This window comes from Pezoporus occidentalis, unplaced genomic scaffold (assembly GCF_034315485.1).
Source record: "Pezoporus occidentalis ecotype Australia unplaced genomic scaffold, CSIRO_AGI_Poc_V1 ctg55, whole genome shotgun sequence".
Classification (NCBI taxonomy): Eukaryota; Metazoa; Chordata; class Aves; order Psittaciformes; family Psittacidae; genus Pezoporus; species Pezoporus occidentalis.
This window is the reverse complement of record NW_026915888.1, coordinates 3472270-3498688: the sequence shown is the minus strand read 5'-3', so window position 1 is coordinate 3498688 and position 26419 is coordinate 3472270. Positions and strand designations below refer to the sequence as shown.

The window sequence follows — 26419 nt, the reverse complement described above, 5'->3', positions numbered from 1 at the left end:
GAAAGTCCACTGAAGGTTTGGTGAATCACAGCACAGCCTTTCTTCCCTGGCAAGGCAAGCTGGTCAGTGTGCCACCCCTATAATATAACTCTTTAGTCATCTGATGAGGGAGAAAAAACCATGAGAACTGTTTGAGATCCCCTTGTTTTACAGGATGTTGCTGTATTGAAACAGGCTCCAGAGGATGCTCAGCTTTATCCTCCCTGCTAAAAAAGCTCATTGGTATGAAGGTTTTTCCCCAAAGGGATAAAGAATCATTTTCAAAAGCATTTGGAACAGCAGCACTGCGTCAGCTTCCCCAGTTTTACCCACACCATCAGTTCCTGGAACTTAAGTGAAAACTATACACATACATTCTTTAAAGCTAAAATTTCTCTTTATAATCCCCACTGATTATATTTTCCTTGTTTTTCAATTCCCGTGCATGTGCAGCATGGAACGCAGATTCAGCAGTGTACTGGTCATTAACCACATCACATGTGGTTTCAGCTGGACACACTCTCTGTTGGCAGAGCAGTGAGAGCACTGCAGTTAGTGTTAGGGATAATTAGGAGTACCACAAAAAGACTTAGGTGTGTCTTAAAGGAGTCTCAAACTGGTTTAGTTATATGGGGGAGACAAGTGCACTAAAGGGAGCTGATGTTCTCAGTCCTCTATGGGGTTACGGATGATCAGGGCTCCTCACACTCTACCCTGCATATCCAGCTCTATTCTGATCCAGTGAAAGTGGCCCATCTGCTTTCCGAGCACAAAACCTTCTGGATCTGTAGTTTCCATACAAGTTGAGCACCTTTTATGAAGGGGGCTTCTGTTTCTGGGATATGGGATCAGGCACTGTACCTCTAACGTAGTACATTGTTGTATTTAAACAGAGCTAAAGTATTAACACCTAAAACCCGGGCGCTGCTCAGTGTTTTACAGTGTTTCTTAATATCCCTTTCTTTATTGACAGTAGGTGTTCATGCTGTGAGCTGCTGTGGTAGGCCTGGCCTTAAAGGAGAAGTTCAGGTCCAGAATCTGACCATAACTCAGACTTCTCCATCCCTGTATCCAGGGGATGAAGGGAATTCCCTTCCAAAACAGCTTTGGTTCCCTGTTCTTCCAGAACCAGTGGCAAATTTGGTGGATGCTGAATTGCCAGTACTGAAATGCCCAGAACTATCTGGATCTTTCTGTTCAGTGCAAATTTTACTGTTACTTTTTTATGTAGTTCTGAAGCCCCATTTTTTGCCATATTGGAAAGCAGGATTTTAGGAAAGGCATTTCTGTGCTTGGGGGGGCTGCTTTGCCATGGGAATTAAAGGCAGGGATATGACACGTGTTCCTTTTCCTCCCATCAGTCTGTAGTGTACTGCCACGGAGGGCGCATCGGGTTCTTCCAAGGCGATATCCGCCTCTTATCTGATGACATGAAAGCGTTGCGCCCAACCATCTTCCCTGTTGTGCCGCGGCTGCTGAACAGAATGTATGATAAGGTGAGTGGAACTTGGCTCTTTCTGTGTCAATAAAGTTTATGTCCCTCTAGGACTTATGTGAAAGAATCCCCTCAGTCACAGAGATCTCCTGAGCAGACGATGCTCTTTCTGCCTTACTGCTAACACACTCTTACCCTGTGTAAGTGACAGGGCTGCTTCAATGTGTAAGGTGATTTATGCAGACTGCTGACACGGATTAAATCCCTCCGTATCAGCCTCATTCCCTGTTCTCACTGAGGTTACCAGTGACATTTCCAGAGATGAGGGATGTTTTCATCCCAGAAACACTGGTCAAACCTGGCTGCGTGAGGATTCTTTGTGCCCTTCAACCAGTTTTGGAAGCTGGGCCTCTATTCCTGGTGGCAATGACAGCTGAAAATCAGGAGCTGCAAACAGACTATGAGGATTTAGGTGGTGTCAATGTGGGGTGGATTTTGGATCTAGAAATCTTTATATCTAAGAGATAGTCTTGGAAGGTGTTAAGGACACATCTGGTCATGTTAAATCTGTTTGACCAGCTGGGAATATTTACTCCTCTGCAGACCTACCCTCTAAAGATGAGCTCAAGCACAAGCTACTGGTGTAATTTTCCCCCAGGGTCAGGACTGCTGGATCAGGGGTTCTGGTTCCTCAGTAGAGGGATGAGCATTGCGGGTTTCTTGTTTGTGGAGATGTAGTACGTGCTGGTGTGTGATGAAGCTCAGGTCAATGCAGCCCCCATCACCTCCTCAGCCAGCAACGAGACCTGCTCCAGTAGTCAAGTTACTCATTCCCAGCTGCTCAAATTGTATGATTTCATTGAATCCTATCATGGAAATCATATAGAAGTAGCAGTCATGTAAATGCAGCCAACTACCATCCCCTCTGTTTTATCTCCCAGGGAAACACCAGGTACAATAGCACACGGAATGAGACAAACCACTCCTCTATATCCCCACTAACAAAGCCCCACGTAGCCTCATTTAACAGTACCACTAACATCACTGCACCCTACCTGCCAGCAGCAGAGCCGGGTGCTGTGATGGTAAGAGCAGCTACTGATGCTCTCTCTGTGTGCTGCAGATCTTCAGCCAGGCAGACACATCCCTCAAGCGCTGGGTTCTGGAGTTTGCTGCAAGAAGGAAAAAGGCTGAAGTTCGAAAGGGGATCATCAGAAATGACAGCTTGTGGGATAAACTGTTCTTCAACAAAATACAGGTAAGGCATTTAAGAAGTGAGGCTAAGGTCAAAGAGCTCTCATTTCTTCTAGCAGTGATTGGTGTTCATTAAAGTCAACGTGGTCCACTAGCCTTATGATGAACTGCAGGCAGTTGTACCACTAGTGAATAGCAGACTGAAAACTGAATGGAGACAGGAGATGGAGCACAGTTTATTGTTCCACTGACTTTGGCATTAACTTTTGCCACGTTTGGTTTTATTTATATATTTCTTTTTAAACAGCATGCATAAGATACCAAAATTTACATCAAATCTGTCTCCTCTCAATGGGAATGAAATTCAGGAAGGTGGGCATGGAAAGAGGAGTATCTGATCAATGAGATGTTGCTTCAAAGTTTTCTGCAAATTCTCTACAGATAAGATTGGATTTAGGGTTGGGTTTCAACTGGGCATATTAATAGAATCACAGAGCCCCAGACTGGTTTGGGTTGGAAGGGACCTCAATGCCCATCCAGCTCCAACCCCTGCCACGGGCAGGGACCCCTTCCACTGGAGCAGCTTGCTCCAAGCCCCTGTGTCCAACCTGGCCTTGAGCACTGCCAGGGATGAGGCAGCCACAGCTTCTCTGGGCACCCTGTGCCAGCGCCTCAGCACCCTCACAGGGAAGAGCTTCTGCCTAAGAGCTCATCTCAGTCTCCCCTCAGGCAGGTTAAAGCCATTCCCCTTGGCCTGTCCCTGCAGACCCTTGTCCAAAGCCCCTCTCCAGATAAAAACTCAAATCTGCTTTTTCCCCTATGAAAACAAGAAAAGAGCGTAAAGAAAAATCCACCTGTAAATCATGGCTTAACACTAAGGAAACAAACACAAATGCCCTGCTGTGTGCTATGCATCTCCTCATTAAAAAGGGACTAAACTGGCTTTAACCCAGGGGTTTGGGCTCTCTGCTGCTCCGGGAGGCTCTGATTGCTTCATTTTTCTAATCGGATAGCTTACCTTGGAGACATGCCACTTTAACTAAAGAAACTGACTGCACTTTTTGCCTGCGGATTAGCTGTCCTCAGCGTGCACAGAGCAGAGTTCACACGGTGCTGCCGGGCGCGCAGACGCGATGCAAGCCGGGCTGCATATTGATTCAAGCTCTGGCGAGACCGGCAGGCTCAGTCCCTTCTCTTCCTTTGTGCTGGGCTTTCTTCTTTTAGAATAAGAAAAAGGAAATGAAGGGGGGAGAAGGAAGTAGAATGTGACAGAGGAGGTGATGTAGCACCCTCCCGAAATGTTTGAAGGTCATCTGCCTGAAGAAAGGGACAGTGTTAGTTTAGATGGCTTGGGAGCCTATTCATTAAAGCTGATGAGGTGCAAAGAGCACTGGAGGGGAAGGGGTTTGGTTTGTACCCCACAGTTCCCCAGAGCAGATGCTGCTCATCCTGCCAGAGATGGGGGACTTTCATCTCCATATGTTGAATGGTTTACTCTTTAGGCACTGTATTTGCCTGCAAGGGGGAGTTATTGCTTTTAAGATTTAGCTGGATTTATCCCTAAGGAAAGGTTCAGAGCTGGTTCGTATTCATAGACTCACAGAATAGTTAGGGTTGGGAAAGACCTTAAGATATTCCCTGCCTCTATTCTAGACAGAGCGCCTGCGCACGCGCTGTACAAGCAGTACTCACAGGTGCTGCTGGCTTTGCCACCTGCAGTAACCTGTGATGCTTTCCTCCCTTTTCTCCCACTATCAAACAGGCAAGCCTTGGTGGGTGCGTTCGAATGATCGTCACGGGCGCTGCTCCTGCATCTCCAACCGTGCTGGGCTTCCTCCGTGCAGCCCTTGGGTGTCAGGTGGGCTCATGATGCTGCTTGGATGTGTTTGCTCGCTGCGAGCTGGGAAACGCACTGCCTTTAAGAGAGAAGATGGGTTAGAACCTCAGAGATGTGTTTAGGGCAGCTTTGTCAGGACTGGGCCAAGAGCAGCGTGTCCCTGGCGCTGGAGCAGGAGCTTTTCCTGTTAGCCCTGGAAGGGAGCAGCAGGGAAGAGCTGCTTGTGCTGCAGGCAGCTGTCAGAAAAGAGCACGGACTCATCCCAGCTGCTCTCAGCACTTAATTGAGTATGTGCAATTAAATATACTGGTGCATGTGCTCAGAACTTCGTTACGTGAGCTTTATTCTATATATAAATGGAGAAAGATAATCTTCAGAGGGCAATTTAACCCACTTAAGCTGTCCTCTGTGTTATTTCTCTTTGACAGGAAGGCCAGGGCAACTACAAGGCCTCATTGAAGAGCCTAAAATTAGGCAAAATTAATGTAAAAGGTGTATTTTCAAAACATCCCACAAAAATCCCCCCCCCCCCCAATAAATTCCTCTCATAAAGTAATACACTCCTTGACTCAAAAGCTAAGAGCTGAACTTGCCTTCTCACTACTTCAACTCTACAGAGACAATTCACAGTCATGTCAGTGAAATATTGGATATGGTAAGAGCCAGGGAAAGTGTCCCATGTAAAACGTGCTCCTGTCATTTCAGCTCCAGGGGTGCACAGCAGAAAGCAATGCTTAGAATCTTACTGTGTATTGGTGAAGCCCTCTGTGCTGTTTTAAAGATACCCCTTTCTTTGCCAGGTTTACGAAGGTTATGGCCAAACAGAGTGCACAGCTGGGTGCACCTTTACAACCCCAGGTGACTGGACATCAGGTAACGATTTCCTTCCATCCTTTCCAGAGAGAAAAGAAAAGATTTCTTTAGGGAATTCAGGACTGTAACATCACAGGGTGCTATTGGCATTCAGCACGGTGTGACTGATCTGCAGCAAATACGGTGCTCTTGGAACTGTCATTAGGCCAGGATGACTGCACAGGGATCAGATGCTGGGCACGTTTGCCTAGGGAGGTTTGGAATTGTCCCTTAGGATGTTCTTTGTGACACCCTTATCTCTGCACTGCTGGTGCTGTGAGTCCTCTAGAGCACTGGAGGGGAATTCAGATGAATGTTTGTTAGAATGAAATGCTGGAACAGTGAAAAGGTGGATGCATTTGTGGACTTAGTGAGCAAAGCCAGGCTTTGAATAGAGACCCACCACTATGCAATACTTCCTGTATTTCAGGCTTTCAAAGCTTCTGAATCTGGACAAAATCACATGAAAATTGGCACTAAGCAGGGTTCAGATAATCCTAGAATCCCAGACTGGTTTGGGTTGGAACTTCTTCCTTATATTTTCTCCTAAAATGGTGAGAGTCCAAAGCTTTGCGTGCTTTTGTAGGGAAGTCAGCTTAAACAAGGGATTAGTCCCTTACAGGTAATGGAGACATGGTTTGTATCTCGATATGTTTGAAAACAGGGTTTATACCCAAAGTTTGGGTATTTAGTCTCAATAACACAAAACCTTAACAAGGAAATTATGGCTGCTTGGAGACACACTTCCTGCTAGAACATCCAGTGTATCTACAACCATGCAAGCAACCGCTATTTACTGTTTCTAGGACTGATGACAAGTGACTTGGTAACTTTGCTTTCCAGGTCATGTAGGAGCTCCTTTGCCCTGTAACTTAATCAAACTGAAGGATGTGGAAGAGCTGAATTATTTTGCTTCCAAAGGAGAAGGAGAGGTAGCAAATCACATTTTTTATATCAAATCCTTGCTAGCTAACACCGTGTTAAGTACTTATGCAGTTACAGAAGCATTTTACCTCTGTAAGGCACATGCTTGCTGATGTGCCTTATTGCAACTGGGGAAGGAAAACATCAGTTCAGCAGCAGAGAAGCAAAGCATTAGTTAAAGAGGGGCTGTGGCAGTACTGCCAGGCAATGCCCTGACTGATTCCTTTCCCAGCTAAGATGGAATTAATTAGTTCAGCTAAGAAAAGCTGAATTGCTCTGATTTCCACATTGCTGTTATTTCTGTATTGCACATAAATTGCGCTTACTGAAATAACGTTGGGGGTGTTTTTCGCTGCAAGCTGGCTGCAAATCAGCTTTGAGCAAATCAGTTTTACAAGCCCCACTTCATAGCTCCTAGGTAATTTTATAGCGCAGTGCATTTAATTCCACGGAGCACAGTCATTAAGCCAACCTTTAACATATTTCAGTTTTAGTGAGCTGCTATTTAGCTTGATGGCAATTTACAGCAAAATAATACAACAATTTCTCTGCAACTCTGTGTTTTGCAGATATGTGTGAAAGGACCAAACGTTTTCAAAGGTTATCTGAAGGATGAAGAGAAGACAACGGAGGCGCTGGACCAGGAGGGCTGGCTTCACACGGGGGACATTGGGAAATGGTTACCTGTGCGTGCCAATCAGAACCTTAGTTCTTATGTCAATTGTAGTATCCTATTTAAATTTCCGAGTACTCAACTTACATTTCCAAGCAGATCTGCCTTTACAGAGGATTAAGTTTATGTTTTACAGAATAAGTCTGATACATCAGCGAAGCACTTTCTGGCCATGTAAAGAGCTCTGTTGAAACCAGCTTACTGAGTCTCTGTGATTAAATAACCTCTCATTCCTTTCTCCTCACAGAACGGGACGCTTAAAATTATTGATCGGAAAAAGCACATATTTAAACTTGCTCAGGGAGAATATATTGCACCGGAGAAGATCGAGAACATCTATATCCGCAGTGACCCTGTTGCCCAGATCTATGTCCACGGAGACAGCCTGCAGGTAAAAACGAAGCTTTCCCAAGGTCTTGCTTTGCTCTGTGTAAGTAGAAGGCAGAGAGCCGGGTGTGAGCGAGGGGAAAGCGTGAGTGGATCACGTCAGGTTTTCACCCTGGTGCCTCCCTCCTGCTGTGGAGCTGGCTGCCAGCCATGCAGTGGCATAAGCAGCTTGGAGGATGCTGTGGCTGAAGATCAAGCCTTTAAGTTTGCTTCAGTGTCACCCTTTGGGTCCCTAATGCTCTCCTTTGCCACCTTGCCTGCGGTAAGCCAAGAGAAGGCAAAGCCACTGCTGCTCCACAGCCACTGCCTGCACATTTTGACCAGTCTTGTCCCATTTCTTTGGCTATTTATGCAAACATGTACAGCTTCTGGAACCATTGTGATTCATCCCTCCATATTCGTTGCCCACAAGCACAAGGCTTCCCTTGGCCCAGGAGTTTGCCTGAGGCTCACAAGCCTATGGATTGAACATGTACAGTCACAGGGAACCACTTTATCTGAGGAAAAGGCACAGACACCCAAATATAACTGATGATGGCGAGTTAGTCAATCATTGACATAATTACACAAGAAATGACAAACACGTAGCAAATTCACCTGGCTTATGTATTCCTGTCAATGTGGGGCCTTAAATATTGTTCAGCTTTTGCCTGCAACTCTCCTTCTCCTCCACCTACAGGCCTTTCTGGTGGGAATTGTGGTGCCTGATTCCGAAGTTATGCCAGGCTGGGCAAAGAAAAGAGGGTTTGATGGATCTTATGCAGAGCTCTGTAGAAATAAGGTTTGTCCTTCTGTCTGTGCACATACAAAACATCACCTTACTTTTCACGCTGAGGAAGCAGTTAACATCATCACACCATGCAAACGTTTGTGCGTTTCTGGAATAGAGTATTTGCTGATTATGTATTAACTATCAGGCACTTGAACTTTACTCAGAAACGTGTTTTCCTGATGAGCAATGACATCAATTGCATGTAAGGTTGCCTCTGTCATTTCATGAGGAATTCCTGTGCTTTAACCCAGGCACTGCAGCAAGCGATAATGGAAGACATGGTACGGCTGGGTAAGGAGAGTGGACTTCATTCCTTCGAGCAGGTAAAACAACGAATACATTACTCAGCATGCTCAGGTGATTTGTCCATTTGTATTGAATGGGGATTTGTCACCCTTGGTTACGTTACTCCATATCCTTGTAGCTGCACACAGTGGTTTTGGAAGCAGAGATCCATTGCTAGCGAGTTCCTTGAAATTTGAATTCAATTTAGTGTTAAGTTTGAGATGCAGAAGTGAAAACCTAATCCAGGGGCATGGTTAATCCCCAGCCTGACAACCAGAGGTCGAGGTAAATCTGTGCAGGACTCTGATTCTTCTGCCGCTGAAAGCAGTGATGAGGAACTGGGTCACTAATTACCCCTCTTATAACTGACCCAGGAAACGCTGCTGGTTTATTTCTTTCCAGCCTGTGCACTAATTCCTTTCTGGGGCTTGTGTAAATATTGTTGCAAAACACTTCAGGAGGAGAGATGAGAAATCAGCCACAGTTTACACAGCATTAAAAACTCAGTGAAAGAATAATCCATTACGTTTTAAAACGTCAAGGTCCTCTTTCTGTTAAAACAATGAACATCTTCATCATTACATAGAATTAGCATGGAATTTTGCTTTTGTTTAGGCTGCTTCTGGGTGGTAATTCTGACGGGTGATTCACCATACCCGAGTGCAGCAGAAGCACCATTAAACATAGACTTGTTATTCTTCATTTCTCAATTACATACACCAATGAAATGAAGTAAAATGAAATGAAGCATGGTTTATAATGCACACAGTTGCTTGTGGTACTAAATCTGGTTTGTGCCTGCTGTGGTCTCGTGGTATGGAATGTCCTCAAGTAATCTATTCTACCAGGAGTTTGCAATTAATAAACTACAAAGTAGGGTAAAAGCCTTGCCATCTTCCAGCTATAACAGAAGTTTCACATTTCAAAATTAGAGGGCTTTAAAATTTGATCTTTGTTGCAATATGTAATCTTAAACCCAAACTTTAAAGCCAGATACTAGGGTTCATGCTTGTGTGGGATGGGATCCCTTCTATATGGAAGAGAGACTCTAGCATTTGTGTCCTTGCCTGCAGTGCCAGTGGCCTGAGCGTGGATCTCTGACCTGACAGTGGCAGCTCTGGGTTCTGGAACCCAGCAGCCAGTGCAGCTTTAGTAGCACCAACACTGGCTTTGTGAAGGACATCACTGGGGCAGGAACAGGACCACAGTGCTTGCAGGGGAAAAGGAATCACGTATCCACTAGGAGTTTAAAAATGGATCCTCACTCTGTGTTCCTGCAACTCCCAGCTGAACAAAATGCAAACCAGTCTGGCTTGGGGAATCGGGAGAGCAGCAGAGGGCTGGGGGATTCTGCCTTACACCAGTGACCATGGCCAGTCACGCAGCCCTTTTCTGGCTCCCTCACTCCTCACTGCCAGGCTCCCTGCTGCGCTCAGGGAGACCCCCATCGACCAGGGCAGCATGGAACAAACCCTGTTTGCCTGGGCTGAATGATTTGATATCATTTTAATTAGCTATTAAAATGCCATCCTTAAAGATGATCATCACCCGTGCGTCCTTTGTGCCTACAAAGCTTCACGGTAACCTTGCAAGGCCAAAGAGAGCTCCCTTCTGTGGGACGCAGGAAAACAAGCCTGAGAGCAGGGAGCAGGATGGGGTGGTGGAGGGATTCAGTGGAACCTCAGGAAACTTGGGCAGGTGGGGGAAATCCTGGGTCCCCTGGGCACAAGCGGAGGTAACACAGTGAGGCTGGCATAAGGAGTTAGGCTTATTCAGTGTGATGCTGTCATTTTTGCTATAAATATCTCTCTTTTATTACAGGTCAAAGCTATTTACATTCACTCTGATATGTTCTCAGTACAAAACGGTTTGTTGACACCGACGTTGAAGGCCAAGAGACCAGAACTGCGAGATTACTTCAAGAAACAAATAGAAGAGCTATATTCAAGTGTGTCCATCTGAAATCCTGGGAAGAACCTTCTGAATAATGGACTCCATAGCAATATTAGAATAATCCTCAAAAGTACAGAGCCAGAAGGGCACAGCTGAAACGGATAAGCATCTGAATCTTACATCTGAGCCTTTCATCATTCTAGGGTTTCACCACTAACCACATCTTTCCTTCTTTTTTTCCATCAGGCGTAATACAGTTTATTTTCTACTCTGTGTACACAATAGGGTACTACTAAGGATGATGTTAAATTGCCACAAAATACACAGAGATTTCAATCTATGACCAAGTAAATTATGGAAACTTACGTTATTAATAACTCCAAACGTTTTTAATTAAAATAAGGAAAATTTCAGGTATGTCTGTTGATATCTGATTGTACATAACCTAATACATTAGAAGCTAAAATTGTGGATAATTCAATAATGTGGTCTACCTCAAACAGTCAGTGATTGATGGTGAAAGTCTGTTTTCCCTGATCTGGAACTTCAAGCTGGATATTAGTTTATATATTAAGTGATAGTTTTTGTATTTTCCAGGACATAAATTGCATTGATTTGATTTAATCATTAATGACCTAACAACCAGAACACAAATAGGAACCAATCTCCTGCTCTTTGTACTTAAAAGAACTATTACTATTTACATCTAATGGATTAATATTACCTTGAAATTACAAGAACAGGTTGGGAAGCAGTAGGATGCAGTTCCCTCTTCCGTTCTTTTCGTCTGAACTCGTTTTATACATGGCATGCTGATTTTCCATTAGGGCCTCCTTCAGTTCAGAACACTCATGGACATCCGAACTACTCCAAGTGATAAGGTTACAAAAGCACCACTGGCTCTGTGGCAGCTTTCTGTGGGAGCTCACATTAACCCCAATCCTCATCCCTAATTTATTTACATGCTGCTAATACTGGGTAGTCCAGTTGGACTAATTCCCTTTCAGAAACAGTGCTAAAGGAATGGAGCATGAGGTACAGGCTGTGATTATTCAGGCTGCCCAGAGAAGCTGTGGCTGCCCCATCCCTGGCAGTGTTCAAGGCCAGGTTGGACACAGGGGCTTGGAGCAAGCTGCTCCAGTGGAAGGGGTCCCTGCCCGTGGCAGGGGTTGGAGCTGGAGGAGCTTTAAGGTCCCTTCAACACAAATCATTCTATGATTCTGAATGGGACTTAGCAGAACAAATTGGTCTGGGAGAAGATGTCCTTCTGTTGACCAGGAATGGAAGAGATGCAGCTCCAGCAGGCCCTGACGATGGGCAAAAGGCTCTGTTGGCTGATGTATGGTGGCACGGTAACGGTACATCACTGGATGTGGCTGTAGAAAGGCCTGTGAAGAAAACATCTCTAAGCTCAGACACCTGGGAGCCTCAGTTCCCACTGTCATCACTTCCAGTGACCTCTATGGAACAAACAGCATGTTTTCAGGATGAAACCTTAAGATTGCACAGCCAGTGGCAGCTGTTAGAAGAGGGTGCAAGTCCCCTGTGGGACAGGAGCAGACTGGAGCCCTCTCCTGAGAGAAAGCACGGTACAAAGCAACAAGAAAACTGCAACGTTAAGTCGCTTGAATGCTTGGACTGTTGGTGGCTTCTTTCTGCTAAACAGGGTCCTAAATGTATCTGTGTATTTGAATAGCTGCTGTTCGTTGCACCAGTGCGTACTAGCATGGAGCTGTGCCTGCTAGAGCTTCTTTGCTAGGACAGTGAAAGCACACTTGTTTTCTCTCTTAAACCGGAATCCACTTTTGAAGCCCCAAATTTTCACTCTAAATGGTCTCTTACTTTCCCTCTACAATTCTATTGCATGCTTCCAAATGAAATACATTGGATTAATGATGTAGTGTTACCCAGCGACTGATTTATTGCAGTAATTTCCTAACAAAATGATCCAAAGGAAGCATATCAGCTAGCATAATCACTCATATAAAGAGCAGAGCGATTTGATTTATCAGATGTGGAAGTATTTATTTGTCTGAATTCCTCTTTGCGCCCAATTCCTCATTGGATTCCAGTGCAGTGATTCATATCAGTTCAAAGCGAGCAAGAAATTCCGTCATGGTGATCTGACGGGATTGTACGTTCGTTCTTCACCAGCGCACGAAGCAAGAGCATCCCTGGGGAATCTGTGTCTGCCACGTCGACACGGGGTAGGAATTACTGTATGGAATGTGGCTCTTTGGGTCAAGTCATAAAGGCTTTTTAGCTCTGCAGAGTCTAGCTCATCTCCTTTTTGTATCAGCCAAAAGAGAGTCATTGCGCTTGCTTCAAAATGACGAAGAACTAGCTTCAGTTCAACTTCCTGTCTGCTTTAATGGGACACACTTTAAAAACTAAATAATTGCAATTAAAAAGTCATCTAAATAAGTACGAAAGAGCTATTTCCCACTGACCTTTTTCTACCAGAGTAATTTGATTTCCTTTTCTCCCAGTTTACCACACTTTTCTAGGCAACTAAACTCTGACTTTTATTTGTATAGAAGATCCCAGTGAGTTTATTGACAGCCTAGATGGCTGATACATTTACATCTATAATGCTGAATGAATATATCTCTACTCCTCTTTTGGTACTTGATGCAAAATGTCAGATGCACTAGAGCCAAAGATATGAACACCTAAAGAATAAGAAAGCAAAAACACAGACTTGGCCACACTGGAATGATGTGAAATTGGGGAGGACTTGTGCTGTCACATCGAAAAGAGTGAATACTTTCAGCACTTGTATAAATCAACTAGAAGCTCTCTTTAATACTTCTTGTGCAATCAGATTTTCCTCTGCAGGTCACTTTTTCTCGCTATAAGCATAATGATGAGATTAAAACTTGAAAACAGGCGTAACACATGAGCTAGGCACAAACATGCTCAAATGCCAGGAATATTTATGTTGCATTGAGCCCTTGTAAACTGAACTACTTCTTGTGACCACCAAGGAGAAACCCCCAGGGCTGTCTGATACAGGTTCTATTGCTCAAGATAACTAATTCCAAAATTAACTTCTTCATTTTACACATAACAGAAAAGAACCTGACTTAAATCTTCTGGAACGAAACAAAAACCACTTAGATTCTTTTAATCTATGGTTTATTTTCCATGTGTTACAAGCACAAACCGGTGATCTCTATGTAAATAAACTGCTACAAGATGAATGTAAACTGGGGAAGAATATACTATTTTTGCATGGTAACAGACTACTTAAAGACCTCTTGATGCCTTACAGAAAAGTGGGAAAAGCATTTTATTTAGAGGCAATTCTATCTGTGTACTTTTTGTATCTTTAGCTCACTTTGGTTTTGTCTGTGGAAAACCAAAGAATAGAGGAATTAGCTCTTTGCTTCTTCTTGGCATTAACATTCTTCAGTACTTTGCACATTCAGTGGTTTCTGCTCTGCTTTTGCTTCTGTTCAACGCCGATGCTGAGGCTGTGCTTTCCGGAGGAGAAATCGGGATGCTTGTAGCCTGGGGAGGGGAAAAAAGGTTTAGATCCCTGGAATTGTTCCAAAATAAAATGTTTTCTGAGGCATCCAGAGCCCCTTTAAGCCCTTCACTTCATTTCAGCTTTTTGGTATGTATTTTAGACAGATATAAGCAGCAAACGAGGTGGTTTCCTAAGTGTTGCTTGCTCTATTTTCAGCTGGAAGTGAAGGGGTTAAAACATACCCTTTCCACTTGTGTAAACCCAATCTCTCCCCAATCTTACCTGTAATCAAGGGTTTTTCAGCTTTGGTATATCGGCATGAATATCAGCAAGCCATCAATGGTGGCTTTTATAAGGAATTCAACTGGCACACTTCTCCAGACCTCTCTGAAGGTTTTCTCATGGACTGAGGTACAATAAAAGCTCTTTTCTAAACCCCGTTATCACTCCAGCACGTTGGCCTCACCATGGGAGTGCAGGATGCGTGCCTACACCTGACGTGTTGGTTGATCAGATTAACACTCGTTATAAAGCAACCAAAGGAATATTGGGACCTGAGATTGATTTTAGCAATCTCAAACAAAACCGAGTTGTTGCGAAGTGCTCTGAAGATGCAGCAGTCTTTCTGTAATGGTTTCCTTTTTTTTTATTTCAGATCAATAATAATGTAACCAAATGTATATGCTTGTTTAATATGAATTGACAATTGGGAATGCATAGTATTTTTTCAGACTATGTGTCTAAAACAATAAAGTTTAAAAGCATTTGGTCTCTACTCCAGTGTTTGTGTGTGCTTGCACCTCACCCTTCAAATAAGGCTAGTGATGCCAAAGAATTATCTCAGAAGCCATGAGATAAATGCTATACACTTATGCTGAAGGATGGGATCTGATAGGTAAGGGGACTATAACATCCATGATTTCTATTGCAGGGTGTAGGATTAGAAAACCCATCTGTTGGCACATCTATTAGTGATAACCAGCGACAGGGAGGGGGCATGCACTGCACCCTGCGTGCATGGAGCTTTCCTGCAGCCCCTTCAGGCACTGGAGCTGCTCTCAGGTCTCCCCTTCAGGAGCCTTCTCTTCTCCAGGCTGCCCCAGCCCAGCTCTCTCAGCCTGGCTCCAGAGCAGAGCTGCTCCAGCCCTTGCAGCATCTCCATGGCCTCCTCTGGCCTCGCTCCAACAGCTCCACGTCCCTCTTGCGCTGCTGCCCCAGCGCTGGATCAGGACTGCAGGGCTGGGAGGGTCCCCTCCCTGAGCTGCTGCTCACGCTCCGCTGCTGCAGCCCCCGCAGCTTCTCATCGACCAACACCCCAGAGTCCTTCTCTTCGGGGCTGCTCCATCCAGTCCTCCCCAGCCCCTTGTTTGCGCTTGGCCCTGGCGAGCTCCATGAGGTTCACTGCACAAAACAACGACGTTCACGTTCCCATCAACACAACAAACACACCACACACACACACCAGCCGCCGTTAACACGCCCAGGCAGGGGCCCCGCTCCCTCCCAAAGGGCCGGACCCACCCCGAGCATCGCCCGCTCCCCTGGGCCGCTCCGCCCGGCGCCGCGAGGAGGTGGCGCCGCCTGCTGCCTGCCGTGGGTACCGCCGCGCCGCGCCTGCGCGCTGGGGGCGTGGGGCGCCGGTTGCCGCTGTTGAGGAGCGTCCGTCCCGGCTGCCGGCGAGACGCGGCCCGCGATGGAGCGGCCCCGCTGCGGGAAGGCACCGCGGAAGAAGCGCCGCTTGTCCCCGCTGCCGGGGCCGGTCTCGCTGCCGGGCGGAGCCGTCGGCCTGGCCGGTGCCTCCCAGCGGTGCCGGCGGCGCCTCTTCGACAGCCGGAGCCCCCGCGGGTCGAGGCCCGGCAGTAAGCGCTTTACCGGCAGCGAGCAGGCTGGGCCGGGGTGAAGGCGGGTGCGGGCACGGCCTCGGCCTCGTGGTGCGGGCGGTTCCGTGGCTCTCTGAGGGGTGGGCAGGGACGGCGGGCACGTTAAGCCTCCCTCCGGGGAAGGTTCACGTCAGTAGCGGTGTTAACGTTGCTTCGGCATCCCGTAGTGTCATCCCAGCTGCTCCTGGGAGAGGTTGGGAAGAGGTTTGGTGGGATCCGTGGCCTTTGCAGCGTGGAGGAAGTGGGAGCTGATGTGGAAACGAGACCGTTTCCTCTGCTTAGCTGTTGGTAACAAAAAGGGTTTTCATAAAGGTCACTTTCAAGGTGTTTGTGCTTTTCTTTCCTTCTAATCAATAGGTTTCTAAGGCACCTGGACTATATCTTGGAGGCTGGTTGTTGGTTTGGGTTTGGTTTGTCTTGCTGATATCCTGGAAAAATGCTTGGGTAAAAGTAAAGCAAATTCAGCCTTTATAGCGCTTGTGATGTAGGGACAAAAGTTGTGATGGGCATGGAAGAGGGGAACAGCTAAAGGTGCCCTATTAGAAATCATCATCCACTAAAAGCACTGAACTCAATTCTTCCTCTTCTCTAGACCCGAAGAGGAAGCCCCGTGTGAAAACCCTCCCCGAAATTACAGAAAACCTTGAAGTCACCCAAGTGAGAGATTCGCGCAACCCAAGGTCTGTTGGAGCTCCTTCAGACACAGCATTATTAACACCAGCTGTGTGTTTACATTGCCTTGCCTGCATGAGAGGCCTGTGGGAGTGTGAATTCGCAGTAAACGGAGGATTTTCAGGCTATTTGTTGCACCTCCTGAAGTGATGTTGTAGTTTTCTGTAGCGTAGCTCTGTGTACTGAGCTTAGCTCTGTTCTTCAACTGCAGCAATCAAGTGAATGTCAAAGAAACAACAGACCCAGATAAAAGAGAAGAGGCAGCTGAAGAAAGCAGTGTACCGCTGAAGGTGAGCATCCTGCCTTGCTCTTTATCTGCTAGTAACTTACGGAGAATAAATCAAAGACGTGACATGCTAAATTCTTTTTCTCATCAAGCAGAGATGAATTACATGTGTGTGTGATGAATGTGTGAACTTGGTCCTGTATCTTGGTGATATTTGCCTGTGTCTTTGGCCAGAATAAAAGTGGTTGGAGCTATTGGTAATGTGAGAAAACACAAAACTAATTATCCTAAATGAGGAAAGGCTGTAGCAATTGTGTTGTGTGGCAGACACCTCATTAGAATGTGGTTCCAGGGAGTTGCTCACTCCTGGTTCAGACACAGACCTTTGGTGAGTTACTGTTGTGCTCTTCCTCATGCTAGTAGAACTGGAACAAAGTGAGGTGACTGAGTGGAGCTGTTACAGGAGAGTCAATACTGCAGTGGCAAGAAAATAGTTCACCAGGGATGTTTGAAATCTGCTACAGCAAAAGGCTCAAATGATACTGCTGTGAAACTACTGTTTTCTTTATAACACTGGCTTTTATTTGGAGCCCGCCAGTTACTTACATTGGGTATTTAATTTTAGGAGTCCCTGACAATCAACAATGAAAGTAAAGACAGTTTGAAAAATGCTGACGTGACTTCAAGTGAGTATAATGGCAATGCATCGTATTGTTAAATAGTTTTATATCTGTATAAACCTAAATGTAACATTCATTATATATTTTTAACTATATGTCTATAAAAGCACTGGTGTGCTGTTCCTGCACTGGTTCTAACTGTGTGATGTTAGAAGGTAAAGGTTTTGAGACCACTGGCTGGACTGCTTTTTCTTGTGGCATGTGGCTTAGAATCATAGAACAGAATCACAGAATGGTTTGGGTTTGAAAGGACCTTAAAGCTCTTCCAACCCCCCTGCCGTGGGCAAAGACATGAATTGATTGTAGGCAACACAAGCAGGATGGGAGGCTCACAAGACTTGAGACTTGAGCCCAACCTGCTGAAAACCACATGATCTTGGTTTAATATTGACAGAACGAATTGTGACCGCGACTTCTTTAGTTTACTCAAAGCTGCATTTTTAAAAGCTTATGCCTAAATAGTTTGTCCTTCTGGAAATAGATCTGCCTAGGAGTTACCTGATGAAGGTAAATTCTTCAGGTATTTCAAGTGAGCTTTGCACAAGGAAGATGTCTTCTGTTAGCTTATGGCAGTGTAAACTGGGCTTCAGGATGCCCTTTGTTTATTTGTTTCTTCAACTGTATTATGAATCAGTATAAGAAACTGACTTGACAATGTCATTACAGGGATGAATCTTACGTAAGGAAATCTTGGTGGCTTGTACAAGATGGTACTTGTTCTTTTTTGATAGCAGCCTGTTCTGTCTGTCTCTAGGTACAGGAATGACTCTTCCCACAGGTGTCACAACCTGTCTCCTAGAGTGTTTAGATGTAGATTCAACTGTAGATTGTAACACAGGTGCTAGCGACAACCTGAACAGTTGCCCGTCCCCTGAAATATTCAGAGATGATGATTCAGGTGAGACTTCTGCCTCTTTGAGCTTTATTTGATGTAGAAAATGATGTGGGGGGACTGCCTACAATAGAAACACTAGTGGCCTCTCCTAGTGTGACTCGCCAGGTCAGATCTTTGTTATAAGCCAACCTTTGCTTAACATGGGATGGGATGTGTATACCTGGGTCCTCCAACCTGGTGTGCATGAGGTGTAATTTGAAGCATATTGTAAGCTTTAAGTAGTCACTATTGACACAAGCTGCTTATTGAGGGTGACCAACAAATCTGCTTAGAGTCAAACACCTCCAAATTAATAACTCAATGTACTTCAACATAAGAATCTTGCACGCACTTCTTTTATGTCCAGAAAGAAGTCATTTTCACACTGAGGACTTCAGCAAGTACAGGAACTCTACTCTCCTGGACTCCAGCAAAGCAGTGGCCATAGATAAGATGCCACAGATCTCAGATCTGTCAGCAATATTAGGTAACTCTTTTCTGCAGTGCTTCAGAATATATACCTAAACAGGTCTGACTCCAGTGCAAGGAACTTGTATTAAATATGTAATGATCATTTAAGGCATGTCTGCAAAATAGGGACCAGCTCCCTGCTAGTGGTCTGTGTTTGCTTCTAGTATTTTGCTTTGCTCTTCAGTGTGTGCTAAACCATTGTCTGCTCGGCTGTTTCTTTTAAAGTTTAGCTTTTGTGTTTTTCTAGAACCTGTACCGGAGGATTTTCAATGCCAGGGCACCAGAAGGTAATCTGCAAAACGGGCTCTTTAACGCACCAAAATGTTCAGGTTTTTCTCTTTTGAATACTATTTCAAAGAAAGGCCCATATGAATATGCCTCTGATCCTACAAATGATTCTGTTGAGTTTTAGCTACCTGTGTCCTCCCTAACTTTGAAATCAGTGCATTAAGCCAGGTAAGAGTTTGCCTTAGAAGCTTTTGTTTTGGTCTTGCAGGTGTAGGGAAATCAGTGTAAGAAAACTCAGTGATAGATTTTATGGAAGATTTTATGGTGAGGTTTATTTACAGAATCCCCAAACAAGTTGCTTTTATCCCATTGCTCTTCTGCTGTCAGATTTATTCAGTCACAGGCAGCAAGATGTGTGTGCCCAGGTCTGGCCAGGACTGCCTGTGCAGTGCAGAGTAGGAAGGGTACCTGTTGTCAGGTCCTTGTTAAATCTCTGGTGTTCTGTGCTTGCCCAGGACAAAATTAGGTCTTGGGCAGATCTTTTCTGCTCTTTGCTCCAGAATCTTGCTTGACTCCAGCCTTCATTAACCTTGGATCAGGTTGCTGCCTGCTGTCAGGGTTTTTATTCAGAGGACATGTCTACTAGAAAGAGAATATAGTGTATGCGATAGCTGTGACCCCGTTGCCACGCTCCTGTTGTTAGGATGCCAGGTTTCCTGTTGACAAGTCATCTGTGGTGTGGTTTTATCACAGCGAAGGGTCTTCTACACTTGGCCTTGTCACAGTGCTGCCGTCAGGCCCTGATATTAAAACCTGAGTGTTTTTATAGCAACAGTATCATATCTTGTAACCCTTGTACTGCTGTTTCCAGTCTTCCGTGCAAACATTTCCATTCGTAACACATACCAATACTAATGTTACATATCTCTACACAATTCAATCTGAATTTTCTTGTGAACCTAACTTTCCCCTGCATGTTCCTCAAACATCTTTTGTCCTAATGCACTTCAGTGCTGAGTACTTTAGTGAATGTGTCTCAAATACCAAGTATCTTCAGAATAAGCTGTGTGACTTGATGATAAACTGTCAAGTAACAAAGTGTGATGAAGTACCTCAATAACAGTATTTTTACAACTAAGCTTTATCCCTTTTCAGGATGTATTTTCCTATGATTTCCTTACACATTGCGTTTTTTTCTGAATGCTAATATTCCCTCAGATTAGTTGTTGACTTTCTTTCTTCTTCCTCATCCCCTAGAAAGAGACCACCAAATTTCCAATACAGCTCTTCAGCACTGAGTGTTTCAACTACTCTGGCAGGTAAAATGTGACCTGAAGCAGTTGCAGTAGCTGTGAGACAACAGAATATTCTACCCAAACTGAAATGATAGCAAAATACCAGGAGCAGGCTTCCACTGGGTCATTTGTGCCCTTGGCACAGGCTAAGCTCAGTTGTGTCTAGAAGGGAAAGTGTGAATTGAAAGTCTTTCCTGTAAATAAGACTTGGCTCTAATTAATGTGTTAAGAACAAAAAAAGCCCCAAACTTGTGTCTTTTCCATTGAATCACTTGTGATGCTCAATGAAAATTAACATTTCTTATTTAACTTATCCAGGAGCAGAACTGTATCATGCTTCTTACTTGAACTTAATTCAGCTTCACAAATAGTGTGAGGAGTCCCTCATGTAACTACAGTTCTGAACTGTGACTGATGCTATTCTGGCTGCGGCCCAGGTACCACGTAATTTGTCCCTGCGTAATCTGGACTGTAATAGCAGCTGCCACTGGCACAGGCTGCTATGATTATGTAGCTCCTCTGCTTCCACAGTACGTGTGTCCAGCAGTAAATAGCCAGCTGAACATAAGATTGATAAGGAAGGGGAGAGGAGCAAAGCAACTCTGTTGGTAGGGAGAGGAAGATGAGGATTATATTGAAGGGAGGAAGTGTGTTTGCAGGGGTGGCTTTGGAATGATCCCTCTTTGAAAACCATCCTGGAAGATACATGTTGGAGTAGCTGTGTTTTTTGTCTCAAAGTTAATTCATTTGTTGGCAATTCATCACAGGGAAAAAAGTCTGTAGAATTACAGCTGCAAGAGAGAGAACTCCGGTCCTAAAAACTGGCATGCGCCATCCTTCACCGTTAGGACTGGAAAGAAAGGTGAAAGATCTTTAACATATCAGCTAGGTTGTGGCACAGATGACTTGCTCCTTCCTTGTAGAGGTGGAAACTCCACCTGGAAGTGTAGCCTTTCCCTGGAAAGGGGTGCCCCACAGAGGGTGAAGCTGTAGCTTGCCTCTCCCTCTGGACAGCAGTAATAGTCATGGGTACCCCCGAGCTCACTATCTATCAGACTGACTGTGTCAGTGGTACTGAATCAGTTGTGTAGAGCTTGAGGATGAGTGGGACTCTCTTTATTAGAGCTTACCAGACCACAGAGATTCACTTTCTAACGCAAGATGTAATTGTTTCACCCTTTAGCCTGACACTCAAACTGCTAAACCCAAAAGGCTGAAGTGTAAGAAACGAGAGAAAACTAACACATCAGAAGAAGCTGCATCGTTGTTCACTCAGGTTGATGTGCCAGCAAACACGTCAGCCAGATCAGCGGGGCTGACTGCAGAAGAACTGCCAGCCAAAGAGGCAGATGCTGTGGTGGTAAGTGTCCCCACTGCACCCTGCTCATGAGCAAAAGGCACAGCATGGAAGTGAGAGTTGTGAATCGTCACAAGAATCAAATATGAGAAGTAGTAGGAGGTGCTTTATCCCCTAGTTGTGAAGGGGACCTGAAAAGTGTGTGTTCTGTCCTGCAGTAAACTCAGTTTGGAAAGCTTAAGTGAATGACAGGAATTGAGATTTGAAACCCAAAGAACTATCAGTGATTCTAAATGGAGTTGTTATAAATAGTATTATGTACATGGGGAATGCTGGAGGACTAAAACTGCAGAGAATTTGAAACTAACACTGAATTCTTCTCTGTTTTTGTTTAGCCAAGGAGTTCCAGGAGTTTGCTGAACAAAGAGGAAAATAAAGCCTTGAAGAATCTTGGTTGTGCTCAGCCTGCAGAGCTAGATGTGAGTGTGCATCCTGATACTCCTTTTTACTCATTAAAACCAAGCAAGTCTTCTGCCTGTCATCTTTTAATTTCCCTAGAAGAAAGCTTGAAGAGTATTTCTTCACTGGGAACAGCAGTGTGAATGAACTATCATTTATCTTTTCAGCCTCTGTGTGCCAGACAAGAAATCTGCTCCATTGTTAGAACTTCACCGTGTCAGAGGCCCCCCAGGCTTTGCCAAATCCCAGTTAGCTCAAAAGCATTTTCCCTTCCCGAAGGAGTGCCTGAAGGTAAGAGCATACAGAAACAGGTCACTGGTGCTCACTGGCTATTTGAGTGTTTAAAGGTTGGGTGGGTTGTTTTCAGGGCTGAATATCTGGGAAAATCACAAAGCTAAAGAGTAAAAGACACTGAAAACTTCCAGTTTCTGACTTGTTCTCATGCAGCAGCGCTTCCCTAACAAACTACACTGATGTTTTCTCTTCTGAGGATCTTTAATGTAGGAATTCATACAATCTGCCCATTTTATCAGCTTAGATTAAAGCCAGGATGTGCCACGAGATAACTTTGGGAATATCTGCACCTCTTCAAGTTATTCCTAAACACAGCTTTGAGCTTCACTGCTGGTATGGAGAATCCCTAGAAAAGATAACAGCCTGTTTCATAAATTATTATCCTGTGCCTTATTTCTAGGGTGAATACGTCTGACTTGAGCTTTCAGCCCTTGGTGTGTTTCATATCTTGCTCAGCTAAATTCAGCTCTTTAGCACCCAGTATTTTCCCCCCCTGAAAGTTGTTCAAGTAATGGGGTGTATTTTTCTTTAGAGAGTACCAGGTTCTCTCTAAAGGTTTCTGTTCTTTTCCCCTGAGACCCTTAACAGAGGGGAAGCTCCTTTCTTCACTTCCTAGATTTTCATTAAACAGAAATGAGAACTCTGAACCAAACTATCTAACTGCAGCCAGAGGTAAAACCCCCTGATCTCTCTTGAAGTTTCTCGGTGCGCCACTGGATGGCATGTGTCTGCCTATGTTTCAAGCAGTTCTTTTACAATGTCTGCAAGTTTCCTGCAAGAGGTATTTGTCATTTACTCTGCTTTACTTTAATAAAGTGATGCTGTATAGGCATAATAGCTTTTAAACATACTGAATATACACACATTTTTGATGGAATTGCATCTCTTAGGTCCAAATACTCTCCCACTTTGTTACAGATTGAGTTACATACAGCATCTAGAAGGCAGAGAAGTGCTTTTAAGTGTTTGTTTGTATTAATGACAATCATCTGATGCTTCTGTAGAGATCATGGATTAAGGGTGTTACGCCGTGTGCCCAAGGGAATTGTGCTAATACAGAACATAGGTTGTACTTGTAGGCAAGTGGATTTTGGAAATCAGCAAGTGGTGGTGCCAGAACAGGTTTGGGGTTGTTAATACTTTTCTAGAGGAGTCTGGGAATTGGGAATTAGACTGCAGAAAGGTGATGGTGGGGTTTTTATGCTGGAGATCTGCTCAAGGAGTCTTCTGGATGACCCTCTTTTCCATTAAGAGGGTACATATACTCAAAACCATCGTTGTCACTGGTAATTGACCTACAAGATTCAGATTCCTTCAGCCAAACAAGAGCTGTCTGTTGAACATCCAGCCAGCTTGTCCATACAACTTGCTCTTACAATCCAGAATGTGTCCCTTACTGATAGCATTTAACTTGCCACCTTTTTTCCCCCCCAGATATTATTACAAGTACCAAAAACTGGATCTACTGTAAACGCAGATGAGGCTTCTGGGTTTCAGCAGGATCTGATAGAAGAAAACACTGTCTGCTGCTGTGGAAAGAGGTGAAACACAGCTACAAATCAGTAATTAATGGCCCTGTTTTCTTGGCCATATACATTGTTTGAATTTAGTAGAATACTTTGCAATAAGCTTGTAAATACCTGACTCAGTTACTTCATATTAAATTATTTTGTACAAGCAACTACATCTTATTCTGGGCATTGTTCTGCAAGGACTCCATAAAGATAATTCTTCAGTTCATTTAGATTTTACAAACGTGTGACTCGGGAAGAGCAGAACACATTGTATTCATGGAATTAATTCTGCCTCTTGCTCTGCTGCTGCTCTAGACATATCCACTATCATACTGCAGTCCTTCCCATTTCATCATGGTTCTTTTGTAGTATCGCCCCTCTCAGTCAGTGTTTCTTCTAGTGGCTTCAGATTTGCGCAGAGGAATAGGTGCCTTACGTGAATACAAGGGTAGAAAAACCCTTTTTGTAGCTAAACTATCTCAAGAGGAGGAAATTGGCATTCTGGATTTTGAGGTTACTGTTTCAGGCACATAGGTTGGATTCCCAGTGTTTCCAGTTCAGCTCATGGATTGTTAATCCATAAACATTGTTCTTCACCAGTGTGCCAAATGCTTCTGGAAACACTGACAAGAGCACAGTTCCCCTCCACTTGAATTCACTGTAGGCTAAAGTAATCTTGATCCCTGCAGCATTCTCACCACAACACCCCTCACTCAGACTCTTCTGTGCACATAAAGGAAGTTTTTCAGGGTTTTCACATGATATCATGGCTTTCCAAGCCTCTCAAAGTCTGTTTCTCAGTATGATCACCCAGAGTATTCATGCCCTGGACAACAGTTCTGTATTTCCAGAAAGAGCATGCCAAGCAGATGTCTAAAATCCACAGCTTTAATTACTTTGACTACATCTGAAAACACCTGTGATAGTTCAGACCCTGATCCTTTTCCCCATTACTGTGGGCTAGAAGGAAGTGCCAATAAATGCTGCTAGATTAGCTCATGAGCAAGTGTTGTATAAACACACTGTATGGCTTAAGGTTAAAAATGATGCCATTACGTTGTTTTTCCTTTCAGCATTAGCAGCATGAGTTCTGCCAATAACTCCTTGGAGTCCTCTGCGTTTTGCTTCTCATTATCAATAGCCTTGTTCTTACAAATACTGAGCCATGGGTAATTATGCAAGAATCTAGAGCCCCTGGGAGGCAGAGGTGAGCTCCTCCACGTAGTTTTAAGCAAAATTGCAAGTTATGTATCTGGTAAGTTGTGATTGTGATGATTGCTCGAGTAAAGGATGGTCCAGAATAAAAGAGCTGTTTTGCTGTAAGGGTATTGTAGGAGTCCCAGGAAAACCCCCTTCTTTTGCTCCAAACCATTCTGTAGTTCCTTTACACGAACCAGACTAATACTGACAAACTAATTGGGGGAGTGTAAGAGAGGAAAATGCAGCCTGTACCTGGGGAGTTGGTTGTAGCCTGAATATTGCTGAGTTACGCTTTTGTTTCTCTTGATGCGAGGAGGCTGTACAGGAGGATAAAAATATCATGAACCACACTCTCCCTTGTCCTTCCATTCAGTTATGAAAGCGCTGCTTCTTATTGCCATCTTTTGTCTGACTCTTGGAGAAAGCGTAATTACCCACCAGGCCAGCTCCCTGCCCCAGGGAAGGCCAGTTAATTCATTCTGAGGCCGCAACAATATCTGCTCTTGTTCTGCTTTTCTCCAAGGGAAGGCATTTTCCCATGGTTTGGTTTTAAACTGAAGAACGACCACATCAGATTTCATTCAGAGTGGAAACGGGCTCTTCCATATTAGTGGATAAAGGTTACGGGTCACAGCCGGTTCATGGGTAGCACAGAAGAGCTTAGTTTTGCAGTGACTGAGGGGAGAAACATGCTCAGTGTCTGCAGGGCTGCTTGGCACAGCCTGGATGTGCTAAAGTGTGAATGGCTTCAATGGAATCACTCGCAGTGAGTTAGTCCATGCGGCAACTCAGGTATGTTCATCACTAGTGTGTTTAGTGAATTAAAAAACCTCTGTAAGAGGTTTTTCATTAACACTGTTCAGTTGGGTTTATCCTCTCAAGTGTATTTCTAGGAGACTTTAAGTGCTTGGAGACAATGAAAGACGTTCGCTTCTCGTAGTGCAGTACTACAGGGTCGATGTGGTAGCTGGTGGAGGGGAAAGACCAGGCATGGAAGTGGTTCTGTTGGGGCTCCTCACCTCTAAATACTGAAGGGAGAGATTTGGGGCCAAGGCAATGTGCACTGAATGGTCACTTCAGTTAAACCTCTTGCTCTCGGTGTAGGCAGGAAGATTTATCTACAGGAAGGCTGATTGTGAGGAATCATTAGATAGATGTTACGCACTAAATTATGCCTTTTAAAAATCATCTGCTTAATTTAATCTTACATCATGTTTAGTTCCATTCCAGTTTCTAGGGAAAGCACGTGAGTCACTTTTGTTAGTCCTTAATTAAACTTTCTAGTAGTGTTGCATCTGAACAGTGAGACGCTGAAGGAGGCTTTGCTGTAACCAGTGCTTCCATTTCATTTAAGCATTCACCAATAAAGAGTTTTGCAGAAATCCGTGGATCCTTTTGATTTTACAACATCTGTTACCCTTTTTTCTAGCTCGTGTGTTTGCTCTGGAGTCACCTGCAGGGTTTAACGTCCCCAGTGCTGTGTTCCGGCTGCATGTTTGGGTTGCAAGGATGGTTCCCTGCATGCAAACACCTCTTGTGTAGGCTGTGGATGGGGTGCGTGTGCGCTGTGCTGGTTCGGTCACCGCTTCACGCACACGGCAGGAAGGAGGGATCAGGAGCTAGACT

General features: G+C 44.5%; 2 protein-coding genes across 7 annotated transcripts in view; both read left to right on the top strand.

Moving 5' to 3' along the window:
• The window catches only part of ACSL6 (acyl-CoA synthetase long chain family member 6), a 47018-nt gene extending 32540 nt beyond the window's left edge, over positions 1-14478 (top strand). For all 6 annotated transcript variants that reach the window (XM_062638127.1, XM_062638126.1, XM_062638130.1 and 3 more), the window contains exons 12-21: positions 1341-1475; positions 2538-2672; positions 4371-4466; positions 5246-5318; positions 6141-6229; positions 6791-6907; positions 7142-7285; positions 7961-8062; positions 8305-8376; positions 10160-14478. In XM_062638127.1, the coding sequence (XP_062494111.1) occupies positions 1341-1475; positions 2538-2672; positions 4371-4466; positions 5246-5318; positions 6141-6229; positions 6791-6907; positions 7142-7285; positions 7961-8062; positions 8305-8376; positions 10160-10300 (1104 nt within the window). In that variant the 3' untranslated portion in view covers positions 10301-14478. The remainder of the gene's footprint in view (positions 1-1340; positions 1476-2537; positions 2673-4370; positions 4467-5245; positions 5319-6140; positions 6230-6790; positions 6908-7141; positions 7286-7960; positions 8063-8304; positions 8377-10159) is intronic.
• A 918-nt stretch (positions 14479-15396) lies between these two features.
• MEIKIN (meiotic kinetochore factor) lies at positions 15397-26178 on the top strand. Its single transcript, XM_062637951.1, has 13 exons — positions 15397-15562; positions 16176-16263; positions 16467-16545; positions 17107-17167; positions 17916-18059; positions 18403-18522; positions 18754-18793; positions 19992-20053; positions 20797-20891; positions 21213-21389; positions 21722-21805; positions 21953-22076; positions 23514-26178. The coding sequence occupies exons 1-13, from the start codon at positions 15397-15399 to the stop codon at positions 23558-23560; spliced, it is 1287 nt and encodes a 428-aa protein (XP_062493935.1). The 3' UTR covers positions 23561-26178.
• The last annotated feature ends 241 nt before the right edge of the window (positions 26179-26419 follow it).